This window comes from Sitodiplosis mosellana, unplaced genomic scaffold (assembly GCF_009176505.1).
Source record: "Sitodiplosis mosellana isolate CC-2019 unplaced genomic scaffold, AAFC_SMos_1.0 Smas_scaffold_47, whole genome shotgun sequence".
NCBI classification, from domain to species: domain Eukaryota; kingdom Metazoa; phylum Arthropoda; class Insecta; order Diptera; family Cecidomyiidae; genus Sitodiplosis; species Sitodiplosis mosellana.
In genome coordinates this window covers 124,109-140,772 of record NW_022595289.1, presented here as the reverse complement: position 1 = coordinate 140,772, position 16,664 = coordinate 124,109, and the positions used below count along the sequence as shown (strand labels likewise).

Genomic DNA, 16,664 nt, shown 5'->3' with positions numbered 1-16,664 from the left:
AATTTCGAAAAAGTTACTATTTTCATTATTATTCGGTCATGAAAATATACACTTTCTGCTCCCACAATACGTTTTTTCAGAGATTCGTACATTTCAAAATAAAATGAAAATGGAAAACTTAGAAGATAAAAACATCGAAATTTCGGATACGAAAAAGTTTCCCTATTTTGACACGAAAATGTTATCCAAATTCAATGAAAATTTCAGGAAATATTCACCATGGGAAATGATTAGGCTGCGCAAAATTTCATTTCGATTTGATCATTTTGGCAATTTTTAATTTTTTTTGTAATTCCCGATTTAAGATTTTTTTGTATACAGGCTCTGTTCCAGGAGAAAAACTGATGTTGGTGAATAAACTATAAAGGGTGACGGTTGTTTGGATAACTAGAATTTAGACTATTTTTCAAATAAAACACTTTATTTTCACTTCTTCAATACTATTTATTTGACTTCACTATTTTAAACAAGAAAACTTTCTGAAAAACCTAACGGTTTACTCTGCTTATATACGTTTTCCCCAATCAACCGGACTGTTCCTTTCGGAGCAAACCAAACCATACACGCAGTATTACGCAACATTCTGTAATGTTCTAGAATGGGCGCAGCTCCAAGCCAAACCATACGGTATAGAAGACACGCGAAGCAGAACCCAAGCCGGTTCATGTTTATTCGATATGCTTGAGCAATTTCACGTGCTACTCCGACTCATATGCCGTACATGCATAACTCCCCCATGCTCGCAGTAGTCGAACCAGAAGTTGCGAGCTCCCGTCTCGCCTGGTTGCCCCCACATGTAGTACAGCAGAACCAAAACAAACCAATGGGCGTAGGAATTCGTATGAAAGGGAACATACATGACCAAAGCGAATGTGGTTGACTCCAAAGTGTATGAGGTTTAACCGAAAGTGAATGCGGTTCGCACCAAAGGTGAATGTGGTTTGATCACATGTGAATGCGGTTTGATCAAATGTGAATGCGGTTTGATCAAATGTGAATGCGGTTCGAATCAAATGTGAATGCGGTTTGATCCGTAACTGGTTGAACGTATCTTATAGACTCTAGATCAAGAATCTTGAATATAATTAAGCATAATTATCGTTAAACGGTGAACGTATAACTGAACCGTTTACAAAACAATGAAAAGTCCAACCACTTGTCACTCGATTTGTTCACAAAAGGGATAAAAAGTTCTTCTGCTGCTATGCTTCTTATTGTGATATAATAACTGGAGTGTAACATATGGAGTGTGGAAGAGGTTTATTCAATGTTGTTTTGTTTACATTTTATTCTATCATTTATTGCAAAGCTACTTGCACCGTTCCTTATATGTTTTTAGTACTAGCATAAAAAAGCTACACACATCGACCAATCACTACTCCAACCACAAATATGCTGTCTGTGGAATTTTTTTAATATCGATATTACTCTTATCATATGAATGACGCTTTTAGTCAATCCACCAGCGTATCACTATAGCAGGGATAAAAGAGAGTTTGCCGTTGGACGCTGCCAACAAAATGTCAGTTATGTTTCAACAGTCGAAAAGAACGGTACGTTTTTTCTGCAGTGCTATTCATTGACGATTTCATTTCTAACTATACGACGAAAGAGATTCGTTGCTATAACTGAGTTTCTTACGTCAACACAGTAATTTAATTAAATTTCAATTAAACCAAGAATTTGCGGTGTTTGTTTAAATTATTAATTTAAATATTTAGTTGAAAAATTTGGACTGAGCATTTCGAAAAAAACGATAAATTAAAAAAACGAATATGAAATAAAATATTGTTATAATAAATTGGAGTGATATGCTGTGATTCAAAAGTACTCGTGAAGCTTTTCGTTAATGTGCATGTGAATGATTCAATTTTAAAATAATTCAAAAGAAAATATAACAAAATAAAACAAAAGTGAGTTCAATTCCCTAAGAACTGGGATGTTGATTATTAACAGTAGCGTATTAATATGAAACAATGATTTTCGAAGGGATTTTCCCAGTGATAGAACACACATATCAACACATTTTATAATTCAAATTCAAACATTGTCGTTCATTAGCATTTTTGATGAGAATCACTCAATAGTCTCGTAGTTTTTATTCACAATAGTCTGTATTCATAAAATGTGGTGTATTTCAGCTATTGCTATTCATAGGATATAGTTTCAAAAATCACATCGCACTCATATCTTCGTTCCTGTCCATTGTGCATTATATTTATGCAAGTACGTGAGAGATTTATACTTTTATACCATGAGCTTGACTGAGAACTGCATTCATGAAACTGAAGTTTATAAGATGCAGAGCCGATGATGACATAACAACATATTAAAGTATTGCTTTTTAAGGATCTCGTTTTGCAACTAAATTTATATACTTCCAAGAACAAGACTTCCATATCTATCTTTAAATTATTCTTTCGCTAGCAAAATCAACCGGTTTTTGCGCAATAGTTATTTATATCATTGTTCATTGAACTTTTGCGAAATTTAAATCCTAAATAAAAGATGTACTATTGTTGGATTGTATGGAAATATCATTCCTATTCTTGTTCATCTAAAGCTATACATTGTTTAACACACATTACAAGCGAAAATAGTGACGCGAATATGAAACTCTCTGTGGAATAATTGGAACTAATTAATTTGTTCAACAGTTCAATGAACAATGAAATAAGAATATATACATTATACACGTCCATAATTTATTCAATTATCAATATGAATCGTGATAGAGGATTTTATCAATATCAAATGTAATTCATTTAATGAAAGAAACATCCAAAGTTGAAGAAATAATGCGTCCACACTCTAGACACAATAGCATTTTCCATAACTTGAATTGTTGTCATAAAATGAGATATTTTTTTTAATTGGTTCCATTTACAATAATTAATTATTAATTATTTGTAAATGAATACTTATATAGGTGTAAAATTGTATTTTAAAAAATTACAATTTCGTACACGAAAACAGATTGAAAGTGCATAACTTCAAATTTTATATATCTTTCATCAATGTATCTGGTAAACTGTGCAAAGATTAAACTTCAACTGCGCCATTTTTTTCAGAGTTGCGAATACTATAGATATGTTAAGTTTTAGCTGAGAAAAACGAAAAAAATTAAAAAAAATTCCAAAAACCTTTTCTTTAGCCGGAAAATTTCAATGATTTAAACGGCTATGTATGCTTCTCGGAAATACCTCGGAAATACCTCGCAATTTTCCGACTTTGAGGGCGTATAACTCGACACCAGCATGCCTTATTCTGGTAAAGTTATATATCAATTTAAAGTTGAGAACCTGCCCAATGCAATGCCACTATATATTCATCAATTTATATTGTGGTACTCGAGTTATGACCCAATTTAAGCATCCCGCTTTTTGGCGGTCTTGCGAACTAGGAGGTTAATAAACTTACATTTTAACATCGTCAAGCTCTGTCGAAAAAAGAATGAATGGGAAAGCCAATAATGCTAAAAAGAAATGAAAGAGTTTCTCAAGACAAAAAACAGACAGACCCATACGACAGTTTACATATAAGATTTGAATCAGTTGCCCATAAGTTTTTCATTTCTTTTCATAACAATTTCTTCGTCTACAGCCACTGTATAGGGAAATACCACGCTGGGATTATTTCAAATATTTCAAAAAAATCCAATTCATCTCTAAGAATCTGTCGTATGAAATATAGTGGATATTTGTGAATATGGTGGATATTTGTGATTTTGAATGATATTTAAATGTATTTATTCGGATTTAATGCGAAAAATCTCAAATATCTCCAAAATTCACAAAAATCTGATTTATTTATTCGAAATATTCGAAAATATGTCATACAATTGATGTTTATTTCAAATATCTCAAATAACATTCCCATGTTCCTTTTATTCCCTCAATGTTATCTCACAAGATTCAGGAGCGTGATATTCCCCTAGACCACCGTCGCAATTTGAAGAATTCACAACTATATAAAACTGTATTCGACATTTTCCATATCATCAAATATGGTCATAATTGTCTAATGGGAATACTAGGTGGATTGAGAAGTCGGGTACTTTTTGAATGAAAACACATTTTTTTCGCAAAATTTCATTTTATTTCTCAATATAGGCTCCTTTTAGCTCGATACAGCGAGCCCAACAATCTTCCAACTTTTGGATGCCTGCTAAATAGTACGATTTGTCCAATGTCCCAAAATAGCTGTTTCGAACTCGACTTCTCCATTGTTGTAAAAACGCCTTCCACAAAGCCATCTTTTGGGGTTTGGGAACAGGTAGTAATCACTAGGGGCCAGGTCAGGAGAATACGGCAGGTGCGGAAGCAATTCGAGGCCTAACTCGTGCTTTTTAGCCATTGCAACCATCGTTGTGTGCGACGATGCATTATCGTCCAAAAAGAGGATTTTTTCTTCTTCATATGGGGCCGTTTCGATGCGATTCCGACCACCAATCGATCCAACAATGCAGCATAATATACGCCAGTAATCGTCCTTCCTTTTTGGAGGTAGTCGATGAAGATTATTCCGTGCGCATCCCAAAACACACTGGCCATTACCTTTCCCGCCCATTGTTACGTTTTTGGCCTCATTGGCGGCGGTGAACCGTGTTCCGTCCACTCTCTAGCCTGTTGACTGGACTCCGGAGTGTAGTGATGGATCCAAGTTCCATCCATCGTCACTGATCGACGCAAAAACTCACTCCGGTTGCGGTTAAAATAGGCCAAATTGGCTTGAGAAGTGGTTACACGAATGCGTTTTTGTTGAATTGTCAGCAAACGCGGCACCCATCATGCACATAGCTTATTCATATGCAAATGTTCATGCAATATCTTAAGCACCCGTTCATATGAGACGTTTACAGTCTCAACTATCTCACGCACTTTCAATTTCGGATGTTTTAACACCAGATCATGTATTTTGTCTATCATTTCTGGGGTAGTAACCTCATTTGGACGACCCTGGGCGAGCTGCGTCTTCGGTGCTCGTGCGACCACACTTAAATACAGTAAACCACTTGTGGACCATTTTATGAGATGGTGCGGAGGCCGGATAATACTTTTTTAGCGCCACTTCGGTCTGGGCGATGGTTTTTCCACGCAAAAAATAGTGTTTAATCAACACACGAAATTCACTTTTTTCCATGTTTACAAAAATGTTTGGAGGTTGGTTACTTCAAAGTGCTATAACTCATGAATTAATGGTCGGATTTGGCTCCAATTTTGACAGCTGTCTTCTGAAGGATGGTACTTGTCAAAAACCATAAGAATTTTGTATCAGTGTCTCCCTCTCATAGAAAAGTACCTAATAAGACATAAAGGTGTATGTTTCAATAACTTTGTATTAGGTAAGGTAGAGTCCGTTCTTAAGCGGACAGAAAATCTTTAAAAAATTTAATCATTTCAACAGATATGGGTTTATTTTTCTCTGCAAAGTTGTACAGTTTGACAAGACCAACAATTTTTACGAAGACACAAATTCGGTATTTCTTGTCATTGTTATGAAAATCACAAAAAAAAACAATTCAAACACACTCTACTTTGTAGAAATGTCGTAAATGATTTTTTTGACGGTAAACATATCCCAGAAGTTTTTTGGTCAAAGATTGATTATTTGATTATTTGTTTATATATACAAAGGCTGAGTCCAAATGCTGGGCTGGAAAAATTCAAATCGGTCTTTCGCCGTATGTAGGTGGGTTTGACATGTCAGGTTATTTGATTCTGGGCTATTGCAAGCCACTGGACCCATTTTCACATATAGTTTGTAGCATTTGTCACTGTAATGACAATTTTCATTTTCTAGCCGGCTATAAAATGTATAGCCGACTAGGAATTTTTTTCGTATTTTTTGGAGATTTATTGGGTGGATGAAATGAATTAGGACAAATAATGAAGACTTGGACCAAAAACTGTAGTGAATTTATCGATTTTTTTGGATTTTTTCCAAAAAAATAGATTTGTTCGAGAAAAAAAAATTTAAATTTTTTCTGGCATTTTCCGATAAATTTTTATCGAATGGAACATATTCATAGATTCTGACACCAAAATTTTCAGATAGGGTCAGACCAAAAATTCATGATGGGGTCAAAAAAATCAATTCTATCTTGTGTAAATAAATATTCGGTATCGAAAAAAATGAAGACCTAAAAAAAAGGTCCCCACTTTTGAAAATAGATTCTATCCAGTGTTAAATGTTCCCTTCGGAGCAATGTGAGGAGCGAAAAAAAGGTCCTCACTTTTGAAAACAAAGTCGGAAAATGACTATGGGTCCAAAAAAATTCGTTGGGGGTCAAATTTCGCCAGCAGGGGTCAGAATCAACGAGATCAGACTATGTCAGATTCTATGATTAATATCGTACGGGTATTCTAAACCTTGAAATAACCCAATTGTATTTGATATGCATATTTATGCGATTTTCAATAGGAATAAAGACAATTCTAATCATTATTTCAAGGATAAAATCGAAGAAAAATCGAAAAAATCCGAAAATACCCAAAAAATTGAAAAAAGTCGAAAAAATGAAAAAATTGTCAAAGAACGACGAACTTGGTTGAATTCTTGACAACTTTGACATTTCGATGTACACACACATATAAATACGTATGGTGGATTGGAAAACGTCAGCAATGAACTATACTAACACTTGGTGTGGCAAGTTCATCGAATGTGTGAACGGGTGAAATTATTCGATGACTTCAAAATCATATGAAAAACCACACAAGTGTTGACAGTGCAAACTCACGATTTTTTCAAAATATTTCTTTGAATAACAAGTCGTGGATGAAGCCTAGGCTTTGCAGAGCCCGAATATCAACAATAAAAGAAAATAAATGAATATAATTCCCAAACAAATAATGTATATAAAATGTATGGCGTTTCCAATCTCACCATCACCACAATCAGTCAAAGCATTAATGTGAATGACGCATGACAAAGTGACTTTGACAGCACACGCATATGAATTGATGTCATGTTTACAGTCGGAAACGTCAATGCAAAATCTCCAGTATCCAGTTTCAGTCTACTTTCGATATAGAACCTCTTTTTAGGCCCTAATATGTTCCATTCGAATAAAATTGATCGGGAAATGCAAGGAAAAATGAAAAAAAAAAAACAAATTAAAAAAAAAATTGATTTTTTTTTTAAAAACTCCAAAAAATCGATAAAATCACTACAGTTTTTGGTCCAAGTCTTCATTATCTGTCCTAACTCATTTCATCCACCCAATATATCTCCAAAAAATACGAAAAAAACGAAAAAAAAAAATTCTGGTCGGCTAGGGGAAGGTGAGGCAATTCGCCGCTTGGGACAAATCGCCGCATCGGCCGTTTCTCGACAACGGCAATATATATACAAAAAATGCAATTAATTCCCGATATTTGGATATATAATTCGATATTTTTCATTTGAGTACAGGCTCTGTACAGGCACAAACATGTTTTGACTATTTAAATTTATTTTTAAAAAACAGCCGCGGGGGTATCATTACACTAACAACAACATCATTTGCAAAATGAAATTCGTCCAAAACCTGCTGACACGGAGTGAACGCGCTCACTTTACAAACGCACTTGGTAGTTTTCTGTTCGAACGCAAGCGTTTTCTCAGTATGGTCCGCAAAATTAAAAAAAAAACAATTCTGCCACGAACCAGTTTCTATTTTGAATCTAACATTTTATGTTTTTTTTAAATTATGGAAACTCCAATATATCATATAAAACCGTAATTTTCTCTCATACAACTCAATTGAAAATGGAAGAAAAACAATTTTTTTTAAATACGGGTTTAATCTACCAAAAGAAAGCAATTTTTTGTCTTGTGTGCCAGCGGCATATTTGCACAATTTTATTTGGCAGAATCGAAACATTTTGATTTTTTTAAAATTCAAATAATAATTATTATTTCACCGTTGACAATGACGTCTATGTTTGACACTGCATTGAATACACTCATCAATGTAGTTCCCGTCAAAATGTGTGGCGTTGTTGGTTTGACGTTTAATGATCGAGACTATCGCGGTGAAAACAGCTAGGTCTATTTTGTAGCTGAACACTTGCGCTTTCAAATGGAACTAAACATGTTTTGGAATTTCTTAATATTTGTGGTTAAATCGAGCTTCAAACAGAAATAGTGACGGTGGGGCAAATCGCCGCACCTCATTTCTGCGTTTTACCGCTAATTGGTCACTCAGAACTCATATCTGTGAATGTGGCGATGTAGGTGGACTTTATACCGGTCAATCAAAAGTTTCAGATCTCGAAAATATTATTTTTTGACGGAGTCATGTCCAAAACTATGATGTGCTTATGGCGTCACCTGAGTCTGCGTTCGCATTTCTTGTGCGCGGCATAACTCAAACAATTGACAAGATAATTAAGATCCGAAAACGGCGGAAGTTTTGGCATGTTGAGGCAAAGCCTCTGATTGATTTTGATTCCATTCTGATATTCCTACGTCGCACCATGAGCCTCAGACTGATGACCCTAAAAATGGTATTTTTGTTTGAACAAACCGATAATTGACCAATAAATGAACCACTTAGAACTGCTTATAACTGATATCTGTGGAACAATGTAAATGGGCACTATTCCTATTGACAGAAGGTTTCAGATCTCAAATATACCCAATTTTGACTGATATACGTTCAAAATTGTTCTATCACTTTTAGGTACTGGTTTTCTTTTATTTTTTGAGAGTCATGAAACGTTCAAATCAGTCAACCAATGGTTGAAATTGTTCATATTCGAATGTATGAAGATAATTAACTCATAAAATAAACAATTTCTCAAAGGTAAACTTATAAAACCCACTGAAAATGCGGCTGCGGCGATTTGCCCCACCATTTTCTGATGTAACAAAATTAAGGCTTCCGCGCTGAGGGCTATATCTGACCGCACCGACGGTCATATCTAAAAGTGTTCTTCTTTAAAAGTTGGGTAAAAAGGCTAGCTTTAAAATTATACTAAACTTTTCGGAATTATTTGCATTTTTTGTAGTTTTGATTGTTGGAAAAAAGTGCGGCGAATTGCCCCACCTTACCCTATATGAGGGCCTGAAAGTGAAAGTGACCAACAAAAAGTTGAGCGTAAAAGTGACCTAACTCCATACAAAACACCGTGACGGCAGCATGTGTTTTATATGGAGTTAGGTCACTTTTACGCTCAACTTTTTGTTGGTCACTTTCACTCTCAGGCCCTCATATATTTTATAGCCGAGTAGAAAATGAAAATTTTCATTACAGTGACAAATGCTACAAACTATATGTGAAAATGGGTCCAATGGCTTGCAATAGCCCAAAATCAAATAACCTGGCATGTCAAACCCACCTACATACGGCGAAAGACGAATTTGAATTTTTCTAGCCGGCTATAAATTTTATAGCCGAGCATTTGGACTCAGCCTAAGTTAACACATTACGTTTCTACAGACCAAATTCTTATACCAATCGAGAAAAGACTACTATTCCCGTGTGCAAATAAAATGACTAACAGTCACTTAGTTGTAAGTAGCTGTATGTAAAGGTGTCAAACGGACGGACTGTCCGCCTTTTTTGCCCGTCCGTCCGTCCGTTCAGCTTAGTCGGACGGACGGACGGACAAGAAAATTTCTGAGGGTCCTGAACGGACGGACGGACGGACAACAAAATTTCTGAGGGTCCTGAACGGGCGGACGGACGGACAAGGTGCTTTTCCGTTAACACCTTTAGCTGTATGTAGTGATACACAACTAAAACTGGCTAAGTTGATTGAAATCATGCGTTTTGTATGGAGACAATCACGTTTAGTTATTCTTTCAGTCATTCGACTAATTTAGGACATTTTGACTAAGCGTGATTTGTGATTAAAGTTAACTGCAGTTGCTTATTTTGTTCGGGACAATCACTTCTAGTCAGTCAAATAGTCACTGAATGTCCCAAATTAATCTACTGACTTAGACAGTCAAAAAAATTTCCACACGGGTAACTAACTATTGTATGAAAATACCTTGTTAACTGCGATAAAACTATCGAAAATATCTTCATCTGTCTTTCCGTCCGTATGTTGCACTATAACTTAGATTTTTTCAATTCATAGCTTTGTTGTTTGCTGACACGAGTTTTTTATAAAAAACTTCTGATAGAAAATTTAAAAAAGCAAGTAACGTCAAACTAATGATTTTTAATTTGAAATTAAGTATTTCCCTACTATTTGAATAAAATAAAACACAGATATTCGCTTCATAATGGATTTGTTTCAAACTATGATTTATTAAGGACCATCAAAGAGAACATTACAAGAATACAGCTCTAACACAAGTTTTCTCTAGCACAGAATTTATTACCGTCATAATGAACTTATCTCATTGTACAATGTACAGTGTGCAATGTACACAAAGCGGTTGCTTTTTATCTTTCACAACCATTCTTCATTGCTTTTTAGACACGTACCGAAAAAACTCTCCCTTTCGTTGTCTCTATCGCGAAAATGAAAGGAAAGACTTCGAAAAGCAGATGGATAGCCAAATCTTGGAAGATGTGCCGAAATGACTTCGGGTTGGGCGTTTTACATAGAAACAATTTTTTTGAGTAATCGGTAAACGAAAATTGGAAATTGGCCAAAATTGATAACTCTCAAATCTTAGCCACAAACTGAACTTCCCATGAACTGAAACGTTTCTCTATTGTTAGTAGGTTCCAATTTTTTTTTAAATCAGTCATCCGATTCTTGCTGTTTTCAACAATTTATTTGGCAGGAGAGTTTATAATTTAATATGGGATTAAAACTACTATGCATTCAAAATTAATTGTAGTGGCCCGAAAATAATTGTAGAAGCGTCTACGGTTATTTTCGGTCCACTACAATTAATTGTACACCATTGGAAATGGCTTCTACAATTGATTTCCGACCACTACAATAATCGTAGACGCCCAACCCAAAATAATTTCGGCACATCTTCCAAGATTTGACTATCCATCTCGAAAAGCAGAATATCTCTTCCAGAAAAATTATGCAAACGCATTCATATGTAGATTTCTTAAGTCATTGAAAGCATTTATGATGTAATCAAAGCATTAAAAACCACAGTACAGCCATTTAACATTTATCCCTTCACACGTTTAACCGTTTGTCTTTAACAAGTTGAAAAGTACAAACTCCAACAAAAAATTATGTATATACATTTGGGGAAAAAAGTTATGTTGTGTCACTAATTTTGTAAATTCCGCATTTCTAGACAATATTGGTTTGAGCTACTAGAATAATCAGCCTCTGAAGTTAAATTGACGGATAAATAATATTTCAAAATGAATAATCTATCGGATGGAACAGGTTATACTTTTGAAGAAGAGGTGATTTGCCTTTGAATACAGGATGAAGTAAAATATATTATAAAGGGTGTTTTTGGAGGTATAGAACTATTTTTTGAATAAAACATAGACAAACAATGAAAAAATCAATATTTCGGCTGTACTCATTTAGGGGATATGATCCAACCCCCTTTTTTGGTTACCCTTGGGAGTTATTTTGAAAGATTGTGAAGCCGCATTCCCACAATTTTCAATTGATTGAATCCGGCGAATTTGCAGATCATTATTTTCAAAAATCGGGAAAGACTTATCTGGAGAATTGCTTGAATGGTTGTGAATAAAAGTTAGTCGAAAAATCCAGACCTTTAACCAGAAGAAATGACTGATAATAAGTGTTGGGTTACTTCATATTTGTTTCATTTATACAAATTTAGGTCACAATCCGACCATATTTTGAACACATAATTACTTTAGTGCTTAATAATAGGTAGGTGAAAGCAGGAAAAAATAAAGGGTCTTACGATGTAAGACGAACTTTTCCGCAGTGGAGTCAGAAAGAGACATGATTCTAATCGTTCAAGCATTAAAAAAAGAATAGCACAAGACGGCTAAACAAATTGCACAGCAACATTGCCGTCGGGTGTAATTTTCAAACTTGAAATTATGAGCACTGTGAAATTTTGTCGCGTGAATTGTGACCGCTGAAATGAGATTATGGCGCGCGATTTAAATTTCTTTGTCAGTAAGAAAAATTGTGGATTCGAATCAAAGTAGCTAGATTGATTTGAAGTCAGGTCAGTGACATATTAATAGCTATCAAACTTAAAACCCAAAGAAAGATTAATTGCGGGAAAAAATGAACGTACGAGAGATGAAGCAAGAATCCGATGACACAAGAATTGAAGTAATGACAAATATAGCGACAATAACCCGAAGTTTCGTTTTAAGAATAGTGCAACTCGGCGAATTTAATTCATGGAGATAATCCGATTGAGAATGATGAAAACCTTCTGAGGAGCTCATTTCAAGTACCTCTCATACAAAAATTCGATTTTTCGAAATGTGAAGCAGAATAGCCGATTTGATACCAAAAAGGTGGGAAAGTTGGTGTTCGATTGTTCCTAGGCTCCCAATATTTTGATGAAATTTATCGGTTAGGAATGATAAAAGCCCACCAAGTAGCCTATTTTAGGTACCTCCCATGCAAAAGTTTGATTTTTTGAGGTTCATACATAAGGTACTCCAAGTACCACAGGGGTACATCTGGGGGGCCGAAAATCTAATGGTTTCCAAGTCTAGTGGAGCTTAAACTTATGGCACTTCCAGATTTTATTTATCTCTGACTGGGTTCGAGCAATCGTGTTACAAAACTTCATTAATATGGGAAAATATCACTTTTTTTCAAACGGCTATAATTTTTTTATTGGAACGTCAAACACACATGGTGAACAGTTATAAACCATGCTCCTAAGGTCCCGAGCACATCACAAAAAAAGGGAATGAATATCTTTGGCCAATAGCTCAAACACTCCGAACAAATAAAGTGGGACGTATGACGGACGACGTACGACGTGGGACAGACGCGAAAAACATCGCTCCAAAAACCGGTTTTTCGTGTTCTACGGCCTTGAAAACGGCTAGAAATCATGTTTTTGGGGGGTGTTAAAATTTGGTCCAATCGCAATACTTTTACCTTTGAGACCACGGGTCCTGCGGAAAAGTAAAATTAAATACCATAAAATGTGTGAGCTAGAAAAGCCAAAATATTGGTCATTTCATTGTTTTTCTGTGTTTTATTCAAAAAAATGTCTCTGCCTCTAACAAAATAATCTTAATATAGATTCCATCGATGGCCGATATTTCCACTATTCCTCGTTTACCCGGAGACGGTGCTCCACAGATAGATGATCCTGAAAATATAGAACAGGAAATATCTGCTCTTCCAAGCATTATAACCATCAATGATGACGCTTTCGACTCGAAACAAAATCCTTATCGAGGTGAGTAACTTTTATTTGAGTTTTAACCTATACCATATTTGGTTAATATACCAAAATTTAAAACTCCCTGGAAATCTTATAAACATTATTTAAAAATATGATATACGTTGGGAATCAGAGGTAAATTGCAGCGAAGTGTGTCGAATGAAAAAACCTTGAAGACCATGCTAAAGTTTGCCTCTAATTCGCAGTTCGCATGATTCGCAGTTCGTATGAATGTACAATGTACATGTACATATGATTCACAAACTTGATGATTCATAAGCTTAACTTGTTTGAACATTGTTTCAGACCATTTTGAATGACGTATTTCTATCAATTCAAATTAGTTCAATTGAAAAATAGTTAATGTGGTTAAACAAGACCAATTGATACAGACCCACCCATTTCATTTTCAATAAAAGTTATCTCCCTATCCGTTGTGCATGTATCGCACGCAAATTCAATTAGTTAAATTGATTGAAGTTTACTACACTAATAAATAAATGTTTATACAGTATATTCGTGGTTAAACATCCGCGCACCTTATTCGCAATAATTACACATTTCGCGTTTGCACATGGCAAACCCCATATCCAAAGGGAGACTCACAGGTCTAATTACGAATATTGGGAGAGAATGATTGTTTTAGTTGCGTCATATCACATGAAGTCCAATATTAAAAAATGTTGACTATACCATCCCAATAAATTTGCTTTCAATTTTATCGCTTATCGCATATCGTATGTCGTCTGATATGAGAATAATGTATATCGTTTTTATAATGTAAAATATAATAACACACACTTGAATCTGAGTGTTACGTAGAAATCAATAATCGATGCCATTTTTTTCGTCTTTTTATTGCTGCCATTGTTGGTCATATGCAGGAAAAGTTAAATCGGGTGAAAATCAGCCACCATTGAATAATGAGGTCTATTCAGCGTTCAAGCGTGGTAATGTGGTCAAAGGCATTTTATGTCCATCGTTAACAAATTCGTTTCGAGCAAGATCTTTAGAACGGTCGTATTTAACTTATTCACATAGGCAACGCCAAAAGAGTTTGCTTATAGTCAATATTGTCGATTTAATATTGAAATTAGTTCTCGCCGCAGTTTGGACGTGTAGAAAATCTGCTGAACTTGTATGTATTGTCATTTTGATTCCCGCTTTCATATTTCGTTCAAATGCTATGGGCTTTTATGTACATTCTCGCAAAATATACAAGGTGCGTTACGCTGCCCCCACATTTTGTGCTAGGATGTGATCGATTTCATATTACAGTGTAACCTCGATTATCCGTTCACCCATTATCTGTCACCTCTGTTAATCGTTGAGCCTTGCCGAAGTGAAAAACTTTTTTCCAGTTCATTTCACTTGAACATACTAATAATGTCGTCGACTGACATAATCAAAATCAATTGTATTTCGCTTGTACATTCGTTCAATAAGATTTGAAATCAAAGACATTGCTGCCGAAAACATTTCTCGTATTGGACAATGCAGCAAATCTATTTTCGTATCTATCATATCTATGGGTGAGATTGAGAGCATACACTACTTTCATTGACTTTGTTACGATAGAGAAGATTAAGTTTCTTTCAACTTGAAAATAGTTAAAGTAGAGTAAGTATTTTGACTGCTTGTAGCTATGATAGAGGCGAGTATGTTTCATGAACCTTAATTTGCGTTAAACAAGAGTATGTATTTTGCAGAGGTTGGTTGCAGATAAATTTATTTATATAAATTTCAAATATCAAATAAATTTATCCGATATTTTTCATGCGCTATGTTTTTCTGACGCATTTGTAGTACATAAACGAAACATCGGCTGTTGTATTGGCGGCCAGCTATTCATCGCAGGAATGAGATTTTTGTTTTGTTCATTTACCGATATTTGTGAACAAGTCTGCCACTGTGTCACTACATAGTATATATAGCCCATAAGAAATGTGCAGAGACGAGAATGTTCGCCATTTAGTTTTACATTGCCAATACATTGGTTATGGAGATTTTTGTTTTGTTTATTTTTTGTCGTTTGTAAACAAATCTGCATATCTTTTTGCATTGTCTCTACGCATTTCTTAGGGACATATACTATGTACAGTGGCAATTCAAAAAGATAGGCAGATTTGTTTACAAACAACAAAAAATAAACAAAACAAAATCTCCATAACCAATGTATTGGCAATGTAAAACTAAATGGCGAACATTCTCGTCTGTGCACATTTCTTATGGACTATATATACTTTGTGGTGACACAGTGGCAGGATTGTTGACAAATAACAGTAAATGAACAAAATGAAAATCTCATTCCATCAATAAATAGCTGGCAAATGCGTTAGAACAACACGACACATGAAAAATATCGGATAAATTTATTTGATATTTGAAATTTATATAAATAAATTTATGTGCAACCAACCTCTGGTATTTTGTTAGTTTGGAATACCAATAAACAGGAGTATGTTTTTCCGACTTTGGTTGTTGGAAGAGGCGAGTATGTTTGTTCAAATGGGTGAATATTATTAATTTTATTTGAATTTTAAGTATTAGGCAGACATAATCAATAGAACTAATCGTTTGTACGTTTGGCGGCTTCCAATACTCCAATTTAACACATTGGATTTTGAAAAAGAGTAGAGTATGTTTGCATAAATGGTTAAAAATATTAATTCCTTTCGACGAAGAGTATCAGGAGTTCATAAATGTCAGCATGAGTGAGAGAACGTGGTTGAGCTCCGCTCGTTGTATCAGCATAAACGAACAACATACGAATTAATGTATAAGAGTGAAATGACAACATCACTGAAACCGTAGCGCATGGAAAATAACACAAAAGAAATACGACAATAGACAAACATTGCAAAATCGCAACGCATCGGAGAGAGTGAGAGAATCTCTTTCACACTACAGCAAATATTCATAACGCACTGACACCGACTCAGTGATGTCAGCAACACAAGACACTTTTCCGTTCGTGTACCGTCGTCGTTGTCGTCGTTGTCGTCGTAGCTGTTTGTAAATACGATAACTCAAAAAATAATTAAGATAATCAAAATCTGGAAAAGCCAAAAGTTTTGTATTCGAAAAACTTAGTTTAAGTTCGAAGATGAGCCATTTTTCTGAGGTTTCATTTTTTGGAGAAAAAGTAAGATTCTGAAAGTTTCATATTGATCGCATTTGCAGAAGTTTGATTTTTGGCCCTCAATTTTTGTGGAAATTTTCTTGGAAAAAATTGCGGGCCAAAAACCAAACTTCTGCAAATGCGATCAACATGAAACTTTCAGAATCTTATTTTTTCTCCAAAAAATGAAACCTCCATGAACCATGAAGCGAAATCGAAAGGTGTTAGTGCGAGCACACCGAATGTGACCATGAGTGGACCAACACGAATGGAC

The 16,664-nt window shown here is 35.0% G+C and overlaps 1 protein-coding gene across 1 annotated transcript; it reads left to right on the top strand.

Moving 5' to 3' along the window:
• Positions 1–1,571: 1,571 nt before the first annotated feature.
• LOC129570241 (adenylyl cyclase 78C-like) lies at positions 1,572–15,132 on the top strand. The gene is made up of 5 exons (XM_055449781.1): positions 1,572–1,913; positions 11,212–11,326; positions 13,125–13,284; positions 14,154–14,407; positions 15,076–15,132. Exons 2-5 carry the CDS (start codon positions 11,282–11,284, stop codon positions 15,130–15,132), a joined length of 516 nt encoding a protein of 171 aa, XP_055305756.1. The 5' UTR covers positions 1,572–1,913; positions 11,212–11,281.
• The last annotated feature ends 1,532 nt before the right edge of the window (positions 15,133–16,664 follow it).